At 35.0% G+C, this 14,427-nt stretch overlaps 2 protein-coding genes across 2 annotated transcripts in view; one reads left to right on the plus strand and one right to left on the minus strand.

The window, feature by feature from the left end:
- AVEN (apoptosis and caspase activation inhibitor) overlaps window positions 1-4,522 on the plus strand; it is a 101,333-nt gene extending 96,811 nt beyond the window's left edge. The window contains exon 6 of the mRNA XM_032689822.1: window positions 530-4,522. Within this exon, the coding sequence (XP_032545713.1) occupies window positions 530-648 (119 nt within the window). The 3' untranslated portion in view covers window positions 649-4,522. The remainder of the gene's footprint in view (window positions 1-529) is intronic.
- RYR3 (ryanodine receptor 3) overlaps window positions 1,038-14,427 on the minus strand; it is a 209,575-nt gene continuing 196,185 nt past the window's right edge. The window contains 10 exon segments of the mRNA XM_032689828.1: window positions 1,038-1,966; window positions 2,764-2,815; window positions 4,413-4,513; window positions 4,620-4,684; window positions 5,708-5,864; window positions 7,870-8,004; window positions 9,838-9,984; window positions 11,254-11,314; window positions 12,232-12,359; window positions 12,925-12,967. Of these exon segments, the coding sequence (XP_032545719.1) occupies window positions 1,871-1,966; window positions 2,764-2,815; window positions 4,413-4,513; window positions 4,620-4,684; window positions 5,708-5,864; window positions 7,870-8,004; window positions 9,838-9,984; window positions 11,254-11,314; window positions 12,232-12,359; window positions 12,925-12,967 (985 nt within the window). The 3' untranslated portion in view covers window positions 1,038-1,870.

Genomic DNA, 14,427 nt, shown 5'->3' on the forward strand with positions numbered 1-14,427 from the left:
TACTGCTGTCTTCATCTCTTTCATACTGCATTTCATTTATCGGGTCCTGTGTTCTGACCCTTTTGTTCATTTTCAGTTTTAAATCCTCATGAACTAAAGTTTCACCATTGTCAGTACGCTTTAAGCATTAAAAGAAATTCTTCTGCAAAACAGCATTGGGCTTATGATTCAGTAAAATTTTAAATTGAAAAAAATAAGTAGTGTACTGCTAGAGAATTTTATGGCAAGGAAGATAAAGTAAGTGTAACGTTATCAGTCCTTAGTTCACTGTACTAATAGTATACAGAAGAATTGACAGCTATTTCCAATGGCTTGTCATAAATGCTATTTTCAAACTTTTCTAGCATTGATTTTATAAAAGTAAGTTTAGCATGGAAACTATTTTTGGAATATGATTTGCTGCTCTTCAAGAAAGAGAGATTGTGTTTAAATGCAGTCAGTTGTGTATTAAAAAGCAAAATGACCCAGGACAAAAAGCTGATATAGAATTGTTTCCAGATTGTCAAGCCTGTTCTTTTCACTTTTCTAGACCCTTTGAAAGTAGATATGCCTGAAGAGAAGAGTACATCATCACAGCAACAGCAAAGTAGATCTAAAGATGTTACTGAGGAAGAGCTTGAAGATTGGCTGGACAGCATGATCTCCTGAAGCTCAAATTTCCTCATATGAATAATTGAATATAGCAAACATTACATAAAAAGTTAAACTTTTCTTTATCTTTTTATTTCCTTTCTCTGTTTCACTTTGTTCAGTGTACCAGTATGCTGGCTTCTAAAATTTTGTGCAACCAAAATTAATTTAGGTGGGATTGAAAATTGTTGAAGACTAATAACATTATTAGAAAGGTCTAAAATTGGTGATGAAATTGGAATTTTCTTTGCTAAAGAAACAGGCTAAGAGAACAGTTATTGCAGCTTGTACTTGCTCTATGTAGTCCTTAAAATAAAGCCATGACTGAACAGTGAATACATGTGTTTTTAGTCACCATTCTCACACAACTCCATATTGTAGAAAAATGGCAAAGATGACAGCAACGGTTTGGTTTATATACTTTATTGCAGTGGGCACTTTTATTAGAAGAAAAAAGAATGCATAATCCTAACAACTTCTACTTGCAGGTGACTGTAGAGCATTGTTTTATTTTGGCCTAAGATTTAAACTGTGTTCATTTTGATACAGTGTTATGTCTTTTAACAGCAGCATCTAATAAGCTGTTATTGAAGGTAGTATATTAACTAACTTCAAGTGTAATTTGATACAGAAAGACAGAAAAGCAATACAGTTAATGGGTTTGTTCATCTAGAACATTAACATAAATAAAAAGTTTGCATAGCTATGTCTACAGAGGTTTTAAGGCACTTTAATGTTTCAAGGTTGACAAAATGTTTGAAAATGATTTCTTTTTAACTGCTTAAAGCTTTTCAAACTGTATCTTAATACATTCACTAGCAAATACTGTGGGGAAAAACTGGACAGCAGTTAGCTGAACTATTTTTTCTGAGGCATGGCCTCTGATGTTCAAGTTCTTCAATGTCAAATGTGCAATTAAGATGCCTTTTAGCCCTTTCAACTTACTGCCAAACACCAGGTTAATGATGTGATTAAAAAGTTGTTATAATTTTAGGCCATGTTTGAACTGGAAGGCTTAAGTTAATCAGGCATAGTTTTCTCTTTTCTAATTAAAATTCCAACAAAAGACCTGTTTCACATGTGGTAGGTACAAAAAGCCTCTGAAATAGTGTCAAATTTTATGTGTGTCTTGAAGTTTAAAGACATTTAAAGCAAATACAAGCTGTGAAATTGCACCATGAAAAGAATAGATTTCTTTTTTATCTTAATAGTTCATGAATAAATAATTTTTTTTGTGATATTAGCCAAGTTGATCCTCATACTGTTTTCGAAAGCAGTCCCCTGCTGGGAAAAAATCCCAACATCTTTCTTGGTACATCTTCCACACAAATGACTCCTGAAAATGAGAAAGAGTATTTATTTTAACAGTCAGCATACAGTTAGTGCCATAAAAAAATTTTTAAAAATAACCACACACTGTGCCTATTTCCATGGAATAGAACTGTAAAGGCACTGGAACTCTGAAGATCATAACTGAAGAATGTTTGTAAAAGTTTTATCTGCACTTTTCCTGATTCAGTACTGCCAAAATTTAAATCTATTAGTAAAATACGTAAGTGTAAATTAATCAGTCCAGTTATATCAGAACAAACCTATTCACAATCTGTATATATAAAATGTGGTTTGCACTGATTAGAAAACAAAGGTACTTTGGTACTCTATTCCTAACAACTTCTTATGAGAGATAAGATATAATTAAATCCTATTTATTTTCTTATTTATTTACATTTAGGCTTAACAATGCTAAACATACAGACACCCATATACCTATCTATCTACACATATGTATGGATTTTTACTATAGAAATAGTACCTTAACTGCCTAAATCTTTTGGGAATAAATTGTAACTGGTACATTTGAGGTTTTCATTTCAAAGATGACAGTAACATTACCAGTACCTGACTTCTGACAGCATTCACTGCTCAGTAAAATAGCACACTGCAGCGCCCTACCCCCCTTTGGTTTTGTTTTAACCTTTCTTTTCTTTCACTGGCAGCAGACCCTTTGAGGGTGGCATCATCCACACTCCTCAGTGGTACATCAGTTCCACCTGGTGGCACACAGCTACAAGGCTCAAGAAGATAAAAATGTTTAAAGATAAGAAAAAACATTAAGTTTTATTTTCTGCTCACCTGGCCAGTATGCTCAGTTTCATCCTTGTTAATTAGATACATTAAGAAGAACCTGAAACAAGCACATGAAGCAGGTATTAATGCAGGAAACATAACATCTCTGCCTGACCTTCTGTAGCCTGGGGTGTGTGAGGAAGCTTGCCTCACACTATAAGCAATGACACTGCTAGACATATAAAATGCCTATTTTAAGGGATAAAATTATGTCCTGAAGCACATCTCCTGTGCAAGTGCTAACAGATAAAAAATCTGTAGAAGTAGAAAAATATGGCTTAGCATCTTATTCATTTCAGTGTGAGGAGCAATACCTGAATTAGGCATATGCCAAATCCTATGCACGTATGCTCCAACATCTCACCTTGGAAAAAGTTACGATGGCTACTATGTGAGAAGTGTGGTAAATACTGAGCTGCACCAGGAATTCCAAACATTCATGCCGTACAGCTCGTAAGCTGAGCCTCTCCTTCTCCAACACCTGTGCTCTGTCAGATGTTGAAAGCTTGAACTAATTGAGGACTGTAGAGCACTAACTGAGGTCTGTTTACAGGTAACACAACTCTTGGTTGGACAGGTTGGATGCAGTGCATTTAGAATTAGGTTTAGTATGTGCTTTTGTTGTGAAGAAAGGAAAGTACGCTGACTTTAACAGTTGTCTAATTAAAGGGCAACCTGGGTAAAAAGATCGTTCACTATGTATTCTAATATTAAGGAAATGGCCACTTTTAATTTACTGTGAATTAGAGGTTCCGATGTACCAGTTAAGCAGTTCAATATAGTACGAAAAGCTTCATGGTTGTAGACTGTAAACCCATGGATGTTAATGGAAATTTACGTCATGTAAGGCAATTGATTTTGCCAATGTCAGTTGCTATGCAAGGAATAAGGCAGCCTCCACTCCAAGAGGCACACTTTTTTTTTTTTTTTTGAATTTAAAAAGTTCAGACGCAGTGTTGCAAAGTCGATCTGCTGTAAGAGTCCACCAGCTCAGCTCCTTTGGTTTTGCTGGCACAATGCTCATGTAATTATCTTTGTTGTATTAGTAATGCTACCAAATTAACTTTTTAAATATCGTCTTTGGTCTGCTCTATATTTGCTAATGAAAGTGGAAAATCACTGTCTTGGTAGTCTGGGCAATAGCCTAAACATTTACAACTCCTGATTGCTTCAAGGTTTGAAGAGCTTCACTGTCACTAAAGAACTATGATCAGAGTTGTTATTTATTTACTGGCACTTATCTTTCAATAACCTTCAAAAAATGCCTTTTTTTGCTTTTTTTTGTTTTGGTTTTTTTTTTGTCAAATCAAGGCCAATTTTCTATGGTCTCATCAGCGTTACCAAGCCCCCAGAAGGCACAACCAAAACTTTCAGACTAAAGCAACTCATTAAACTGTTGTCCCCCATCTTTCCACATATCTGGGTTTCCTTCCAGCAGAATAAGAAGTTGGTCTGCCTTCCAGTCTCATTCTACTAAGGTAAATCATGTGTAAGGTAAGCACTTTAAAGATCACCAGCAGTGTGGAGTAGAGGAGGGGAGACCAGAAAGGACAGGAGATACGGAATTCTGTCTTGGAACTTCCAGCAATGTGTGCACCTAAATTACTCTCGACCTGAAAAAATTTACTACAATTCCAGCTGTAAAATGTACTTACAGATAGTTCGCCAAGTTGTGTTCTTGCAAAGTATGTGTTTCAAAGCCATGTGGGGTTGTGTCAAAATAGTCATTGCCGATTCCACAAATAAAACATTTGGTCTGAAAACACAAGTTGCGGTTACAGATGAATTTTAACTCAAACACTATTTTAATTGGTGATAATCTAGATGAATGAGAGTAATTAAAAATGTAATGTGCTTCCTACCTCCATGTCTTCCCTCACTTGTTCTTGCTGGTCTCTTAATTCACCAAAAGCATCAATAATCAGACCTATTTCAAATTGAAAAGAAGCAACAGTTCGGTACTGAGCAATATTCATATTGAAAATAATGTCAGTCCTCCACTGTCTAGAGTTTACTGTACTTATGTCTAGGTTGAACAACTCAAGTTACAATCTATCAATTTCCAGACATCCAATTTTTTTTATACTGCACTCCCAGCAGTAAGAATTCCTATTACATGGAGGTACAATCTTGAAAGTGAAAAAGCTTTTCTGTCCTTTATTACAGTCAATTTAACCTTCTTTTGTCCCATGAATGAAATCAATTTTCACTCCTTTACTCATGAAACTCTTGTATCCCAACTCTTGTTCAACAAAGACAACTCTGCTCCCAGAGCCCCCCTTGGCCAGTTTCTGAGACTGCTTCACATTTGAAGTGTTAATCTTGCACTTCCAACATATTAGGATTAGGATAGGATCATTCTGGGGACTGTGACATGCGTTACATTTTTTCTTTGCCACCAGATGGGTTTTTTCCTAACAGCCTGAGGTCAGTTCATGCAATGAATGTTGAATGCTGACTGTCACTGAGGAGAGGTCTCGTTCACTGTGAACCAAAACTGCAAACCAATTAACCCTACAAATTGTCCTCTAACGAAAGGAGGAAATGGTTGTGTGGCCATGGTGACTTTCTTCATGTCATTTACCCTTTTCAAGGGGAAAGTCTCCATTCCCCAGCCAGCTGTAGCGGTTCCAAGCTGAAAGTCTTCAGCAAGCCTCTCTAAGTTTAAATGGTAATTATAGGAAGAACAGTGATCTTGCACAAGCTGCATCATCTGTGACCCTTCCCTGAGGTTACACATCTTGTGCTTTGACTTTGTGCAGTACTTGGGACAAGGCATTATTTATGAATTAAGTCTAAAATTATTACTTTCAGAATTAATGATTTTATCAGATCATAAATAAGTCTTTATAGCTATACTGCTAAATTTACCTCAAACATAATATGGTTTACATTGCTGAGCTTCATTAAATTAATTTTGAACAGTCTCTACTAAGGTAAGTGATGTTACCTTGAATAATGGCCAGTAGGATAACAATGACAAAGAAGAAAAATGTGATGTCAAAGACAATTCGATACATTTCATAAGGGTCTCCAGCAGGATCCTCAATTTCATCTCCAATGCCACCACCAGCTCTTACACCCACATACATGTGGAACAGGTAACACTAAAAAAGAGAGGAAGATTTGCAGATATATTTACCATGAATCACTCTGAGGTTTTTTTTCTTTTTTTTTTTTTTTTTTTTAAATTATTCTGCTCTGCTAATTCTCTTCACGAGTTATAGTAACAAAGAATAGTTACAAAGAACACATAATATCATTCCTCATGTATCACACACAGTGCACCAAAAATCTGTTCCTGTCTTACCTAATGTGATTCTACCTTCAGGTACACTAAGAGCAGGAGTCAGCATCAACTGTTACCCACTCCTCACTCCCTGGGTCTTATGTTCAGACTGAGACCATTTGGGAGCATTTTTCTTGTATTATTTACTGTATTCAACTATATTCTACTCCTTAAATTGATTCCTAAGGTTCTACTTTGCTCTGAGTATGCAGAGGACATCTTCTAAAGTCTTGCAATGAAGTTTAGAAATGTGGGAAAATATTGCCATAAAAGAAATAGTGACATATTCACAAAAGTATTTAGGTGGTTTCTGGATAATTTAATTTTGCAATACTAGGTGTCTAGTTTAGTATATTGTAAATTAGTTGTGATGTGTGAAACAGCCTGTGTTCAGTTCAGTGCAGAAAAAATAACTTTACAAAAATGTTGCTGCGTGTCATATTTTTTGAACATATAAATCTTAATGGAAAAATGTTTAAAAATCTGTATATTTAAGCTGTGAAAGTATATTAGAATGGAGTCTTCTGCAGGAGTGATATACTACTGATGTTCCTGTATGAATTGGCTACAGAATCTTGTAATCACCTTCAGCCACACATTGTGGCCTAAAAACAACTTAAATCTCTAATCCCAGCCAGTTTTCTAAAGTCACATTAGATGGCAGTGGGTATTAAATAACCAGTATAAAACCTGACATAAGCAAACACTAAACAGAACTATACATCCATTTTTATAATGCAGTTTTACTGTCGACATAAGATGCTGGTACCAGTCTAATCATACTTACAAATGTAACTTGGAATTGATTTACTGCACTTAGGAGAGTGGTTTAAAATGTAATACGGTTTCATTATTCCAATTACTCCTACACCTATTTTATGACCAGACCATTGTATCCAGCTTACAAAGGGACCAGCTTGGGCAGTTTTCATAATTTCTGTAATTTACATGTCTGACTCACACTGAGTATTTAAAAGAAAGTTCAAGAATGGGGAAGATCATTCTGTGAAGTCTATTATACACCTCTGTTCTGAGGTATTTTATTCTATCTTTGGTGTATAACACAGGGCAGAGAGTTACTATTCCATGGAAGAAATCAGCTGGCCACAAATTTGGAATATTACATTTGTGATACCTGAATTTGTGTTTCTGTATGCAATGAGAAAATCAAATCCTCTTCATACCATCTGTAGAATATATTTTATTATTACATAAATAACATTCAGTGGTAATGGGTAGAAATCAGATGGTAAATTGGTAGCATAAGATCATCACCCATAATAATTTGTAATTTCCACTTTCTCATCCTTGACTTCTTAATTAATAACTAAATTACTAATTGTAATTTTGGAGCAGGCTTTTATAACTAGTGCTAATAACATCATATAATGCATATAATCTAAATAAGGACAGGAAGAGCTTGTCCACTTGCAAGCATTGGGAACAAATAGGGTTTATTTGTGTTGTGACAACACAGCATCTTTTTCCAGATCTGACTAGTTTGTCAAGAAATTTCTTCCACATACTTCAAGGGTTTGCCATTCTCACCTATAAAAGCATTGCAGCAAATCATGTACTATAGTATTTAGGAGAAAAATCCAGAATATCTTCCTATATGTCATCTATTTGCTGTTTTGTTTAGACCACTGGAGAATGCAGAGGGAATTTTAAGACCATTCATATTTTCAAAATTACATATATCAAGAAGAAGAGACCCATGGATTTAACAACAAAAACATCCATCCTTGCTTATCATTCTATTTTAAGTATGCATTTGAAAATTCAGGATGACATTTGAAGCATGCGAGTGAGGTTTTAGTTACCGTCATCATGTCATCACATTTCATGTCTGGTTCATCTTCGTCTTCACTTTTGTTGTAGAATTTGCGGAAGAAGTTGAATGCCACAACAGTGTAAAGGTAGACTACTACAGCCAGGAGTCCCACAGTAAGAACAAGCTGTGTGTGGAGACATGACATGAAAGGAGGTTTCAATTTCATTTTGTCAGAAGAGAGAGGCTAGCTTGATGTATTGCCTTAAATATTGAAAATGGATCATATTGTACCTTTCCCAAAAACTAAAGATAGCAGTTACGATAGCTTTGAAGTCTCCCTGTTGCTTGGATCACCATGGAGCTGTTACTTTGCCCTGCTCTCATGAAAATCAAAGGGAAAAACAGTATCAAGAGACTGGAGTTGTTTCCATCTTTCTGAGCTATATGCATGCAAACTGTGTATCATTGAAGCAATGTTTAGTTTCAAAGTTAAATTTAGTAACTTGAAACACTGGATATACAGTAAAAATTAAATGTTTAAAATAAACCCCTTTCTATAATTTGATAAATAATTTCAACTAGGACTTATTGGGACTTACAATGACTTATCATAGTCTGTTTTCTGTTCCAGAGCTGGTTAGCAATCCATTGATAAAGCAGATGGAAAATTTTTTAGATAACCAAAGTGTAATTAATTTCCAAGTCCTGCTTTTAAGCAAATAAAACCCTTCGGTGAAAATGTTCAGCAGTTAATGAGACTAGATTATATTGTTTATTGGAGCTGGTGTTAGAAGATACGGCTCTGGAGAGGAGTTACTGAAAGCTATGTATTTTAAAAAATGCAATAACTGGTATTACTCTTCTAATAGAAACATGAGAGTATTGAACGACAAGCTCATCATTTAGCACTTTGAGCAGATCTGTAAGTATGCTCCCAAAGTGAACATTTCAATTCAGGAATCTGCAGCTGTCTTTCAATGTTCCTATCTACTAGCAAGAAAAGCAACAGGATTAGAAAAACTAATCTTTGCTTGTTAAGAATTTAAGTAAAAGCCATGGTCTTGAGTTGAAACAGTTTTGTCAACTGTGCTCAGTTTTGACTATTACATTTAAATAAAACTCATAAAGAAAATATATCAAGCATTATATTAAAAGTAATATGATTTTGGTCATCCTGAAGTAAAATGAAAAGAATAAAACTAGAGATTTAATTTGTTCTTGTGACGATACACATCATCACATTGTATGGGGATATTCTTATGCCTCTTCCAAAACATCATGTAATTTAAAATGTTTTGACAAGCATAGCAGGGTGTAAGAGTGGGCTTAGAATATATGTTACGGCATTTGAGAAGGAATGGAATGTGTATGTTTGAAATTAAACTTTGGGGAAGTTCTGTTGGATTTCCTAAATGTAAATTAAAAAGTAACTGTGAAGCTTGGTTTTTGTTGTTATGCTAGCTAGGAATATAGAGTCCTCAGAGATCAGAGAATGATTACCTGCACAAATTTCAACAATTAGTTTTGGAAGTACCTTTTATTAATCTGATTTTTGCATGACAAAGTGACACATAAATGTACTCCACAGTGCAGACTGCCCACACCTTTGAGGACATTCTTACTAGGTAAGTATTGAAATTTCAGCACCCAGGTCATTATTACTGCTGTAGCTAAGGAGAAATTGGGAATTCCTGTTATTTATCACCAATCAGTTCATCATTGAGCATACAGAAGGAGCTGGTTAGGTAATTCATATTGTATTTTTCTAAAATTATGTAATTTCTGTTGTGTACGAAACATCTCTATCTATCTGTGCTTGGTGGGTACAGATTATTATCATTTCATAGGATTTAACGTATTAAGTGTGCTGCAGAAGACATGATGTGATCTAGTCTTTAATCCAATCGTAATCAAAATCTGTGACTGTGAAAATGGATTGCATTTTGATATTTCCTATGTACAACAAATTTTTTCCAATACTTTTACAAAATTTCAAACCTTTGCATGTAGCACTAACCTGTTTGCCATTGTGAGTGACTGAAGACAAAATAGTTCGCAGTGTCTTAAAACCCATAGCAATATCCAGCAGATGAGCAGCAAAGAAGAAGTTGTTGTAGTGCCCAAGGATAGACATAGTTGTGTACCAAGCTAAGTATAAAAATGACTGCAGAGAAAGTGAAAAGTGGCAGAGTGTTAGCAGGTGCTAATGTGCATTATTGGATCCAGAATACAGCTTTTCTAAAGTCACTTACATTGTTGTAGCAGGACACTGCCTATGTAGGGGTGAAAAAGCTCAAACTTCACCCTACTTGTGAAAATTACCAGTGATAGAGGAGGACGTCATGCTGCTTTTGGTGTTGAAGAATGCTGAGACCAGCCTCGCTCAACTCCAAAACTAAACATCATGAGGATGTGAAAAGCATTTGTATCCTGACAGCAACTGGCACTGGCAGGGATGTGGAAGGCAAATATTTCCGGACAGAGGAACCAATGAGTGGTAGTACTAATAACTTATTTAAAGATAAATGGTGCTCTGCTCAGCTAGCATGACTAGCCTAGAAAAATATGACTTCCAGTCAATCACTTTATATTATAAAAGCTCAATCCCACTTTTTAACAGCAGGGATTTCTGGCACTCCTAAGTCTATGTGTGTGTGTAGATTCTTCATGCTAGTGAGAATACTCCCCACAATCACTCCTTGATGCTAAATGAAAGAGATTTGCCCACCGTCACTGGTATGGCCAAGTAACATCAATCTCTATCTTAATAATTATTGAGCTACCTTTGAAACCATTAATTTAATAAATAATGCACTGTACTACCCAGAAAACCTAAGGCACATAACACATCTTATTCTTTTAACAAGCAGTGAACCTGAAGCCACTTTGACATCAAAGCTCATATTGAAGAACAATGGCTCAGTGTATTTTAGTGGACAAGGAATTTATACATCTTCACTTGATTTACTTTGGCTGCCTTTTTTGTTTGCTCAAGAGGATGCAAAAAGAGGATTCACAAAAAAAAAAAAAAAGGGAATTTTAGTATAAACGTGGTCCTTTCAAAGGAGGAGGTTTGAAAGAAAAGAATGTCAGCCATGTCAAACACATGATTCAAGTATGAAAAAGGATAACTTTTTGTAGACTGTGCTTGATTTTAGAAAAGACACCTTTGGTTGCTAGGTTGATTTCTACAAAATTAAATGAATGTACCATTAACTTCCAAAATGCTGTCATTATATCAGTGATGTGGAGGTGCATACTGCCCTTTAGAATCAAAAAGAAAATTCTGACATAACAGAAAAAAATATTTTAAAATCGCTCTCTAATGGAATGTTATTTATGTATGGTTGTTTAAAATAAAAGCACATAGTGGAAAACATACAATCGTGTTTAGAGTAAATCAAAGCATGTTATTCTAGGCTAAAATACTCACATTATCAGTGAAGACAACTCCAAGCTTCCAAATGTGGTACTTTGTATCAATGGAGCTTAACCTAGGAAATACAAAATTTTTGAAATACAAAAATGTCAAAATTAAGTATTGAATTCTGTGTTTATAAACAGCAAACTAGGTTTAGCACTTCACATTTGTTTCTGAAGGTGGTGATGTACTTTAACAGTTCATTTTTTTAGAGTGAGGCAGGTGCTTCATTTTTCAGAGTATTCATTACTTCTGAGCACCTATAAAGAGTTTCTAAACCACTGAAACTGGTGAAACAATTTCAGTAGGAGTGACACTGCCATATTCCGGACTTAAAAAATTAGAATGTATGTCAAAAATAGTGACATCTGGAACCCAGACTGCTTGAATTTGAGAGGTAAGTGGTCTGTCTAGTGTAAAATGTTGCCAGAATAACCAAGAGAAAAGATAATGCCTTCTGCAAGATTCTGAATATTTTATTAGCCATTAGATGGCATGCAAAGGGAAATCTTTCTTGTGTGTCTTAAATATCAAGGAAACCAAACTCTTGTCGGAGCCTAAATCACTTGAGACTGGGACATTTTCATACACTTGTCTTCACTGACAGATTAAGTCAGGAAAACATCTATGAATTTTTTTCTAGACACCTGGAATCTACATATTTTTTATCATTACTTTTTCTGTCCTTTGGTTTATAAACTCTGTTGTAAAAACTTTAAATGCTGCATTAATTATTGTTTAAAATAAAAGAGTGCCCAGCTGTATAAATCAGCATAAACTCATGGATTTTTTTCTTGCTTTTATAACACAAGTACGTTTTAGAACGAACAAAAAGCTTTTTAAGTTTACTTCCACACTAGAAATACTTCTCCATTTGAATTTTCCACACTGAGGAAAACATCACTACAGTTTCAATATAAAATCCATTTTTATCTTTGATGGTGAAGTTATACCAACACATAACTTGTCTGTGAAGGTCAGAAATCATACCATGATACAAGAGATGCCTCTTCTGGTTCGCTCTCTTCCACTGGACTAAAATCAAGGGCACTTTTGTCCAAACCCAAAAGTTCTGCAATGCGCTCTGCTCCATATAAGTCTCCATACTTGTTAATAACCTAAAAATGGAAGAGGAGAAGCTTTTTCTCAGAGAAGGTCCTTTGTGACATTCACCCTACTTTAGGCCAGTAGTTGTCAGGAATTAAAAAACAAAAGGTCTTTCACAATTAACACTACCAGAACAGTCAGAACTCCCAGGTGGGGGGGAGAGCATAAAAAAGAAAAATAGAAGCATTAAAGGCTATTATCTGAAAGCTTATGTATAATTTGCTGTTATTTAAGCTGGCATGTTTTTCTTTTTTTAGGGGGATGAGGGGGCTTTGTATCCTAAAGATGACAATGACTGTAAATTAGACCTGCTGGCTGATTGACAGTACAAAGTTATTTCAAATATCTGAGTCTAGGAAGGAAACTACAGCCTTCTGTCTTCCTCCCTCTTCCCACCTACGCTGCAGCTGCCTGTTCAAAAAGACATTTAACACAACAATGACTTCCATAAAACAAATTTCAGTTCTCAGTTATTTGCATATTTATGTGTGCAGGAGAATATCACACAGATATCCAAATTAACCAAATAGTCAGTTATTGCTATGACTTAACATAATAGAAATATAAAAAGCCTACCTTCCGTTTTACAAATTTGTCCCAGTAATTGTTAGGGAAGGACCTATATAGATAAGGCAAAGATATTTCAAGTTATTTGTCTTGTTAGGGGAAAATTAAGAAACAATGAAAAAAGAGAAAATACCATGTTCCTGATCACTGCAGATTTTGCTGTAATTTCATTCACTCACTGCACTTCAATATCATTCATCTCCTAAATAAATAATTGCTCCTAGCCATAAAAATTAAACCAGGCAATGATTTTCAGATGAAAATAAGAGAGTCTTGAAGCACAAATAATTTTTTAAGTTCAGTGGATTACATTTCAAATAGTCACTGAACACTTGCGAAACAGTGGACAGTTTGCCAACACAAAATAAAAAAAAAATATTAAAAGCCCCCCAAAAATTGAAAAAGATCATTTGCCAAAACCAGGAGTTAGTGGTAATCTTGTTCTCACGTGTCATGTTGTTTTCACTGGTTCTGACATCCCAGACAAGACACAGTAAAAACTGTTTATAATTCTAAAGCCACAAGACTGTTCCCCTAAAGAGCATTTTGCATCATCTGCCTCTGAGCAACAATGCCCACACTAATAATTAAAAGAAAAGCTGTTGTGTATACCTAGAAGAAAGAAATGGAGCAGTAAATCTTAAATATTAAAGAGCTGTCAGGGTATCTATATTGAAAATTCTCTGCTTTTTTTGAGAGTAATAAGCAATCATGATGCTTCAATAAGCAACTGGTTTTATGCAGGAGAGATCTTAGACACAAAGTAATACATCAACTTTGACCCGCAAGAAAAAAAAGATAGTGTTTTTTCTTATCAGTGATGTTTCTTTGATCTTCAAAGAAGATCATAAAAAATACTGTTCTTGAACTGTCTTATGAATTGCAGTGCCCAGGAATTTCTCATTGTAGTGGCCTTACTGTATATTATGTCTGTTTTGGACAATGCCAATTAGCAGGAAATACTACAAAGTATAAGATTTTTCTCTCCCCACCACTTGTCACTGCTCTTCACTGCTTTAATTTTAATGATGGTTTTAAGGCCACTATTTATAGTGTACAAAAATTGAGTATGACTGATAATATACATATTTTGGATATTTGGCAGCATATTGTCACTCTGATGCATAGAGTTGATTATTTTTGCTGACTTGTTTTTATGCTTTTACGTACTAGCCACAACTAGTCTGTGACTTGTAAATAACTTTGTTCTTTTCCTGCTTTCTTTCATTGTCCTTAAGTTATGATACTATTAGGAAAAGTACTGTAACATGATTCAATTTGTTTTGAAAAAGGAAATTCTGAAAAATAGCCTGTAGATAAGACATTCTTTTAAGGGAAGAGAGTTGACTAGCTATATTTGTCTGTGTCACTTCTACAAATCTCTGCAGTTTACTGATGTTTTTCTGGTTTTTTTTTCCTACCCTTCTACCATTCATTCACAGAACAGCAGATGATTCTTTGTGCATGACTACTACAGTGTTTGCTAATGCCTACAATCTGACAGCAATTCCT

The sequence above is a fragment of the Chiroxiphia lanceolata genome, chromosome 6 (assembly GCF_009829145.1).
Source record: "Chiroxiphia lanceolata isolate bChiLan1 chromosome 6, bChiLan1.pri, whole genome shotgun sequence".
NCBI classification, from domain to species: domain Eukaryota; kingdom Metazoa; phylum Chordata; class Aves; order Passeriformes; family Pipridae; genus Chiroxiphia; species Chiroxiphia lanceolata.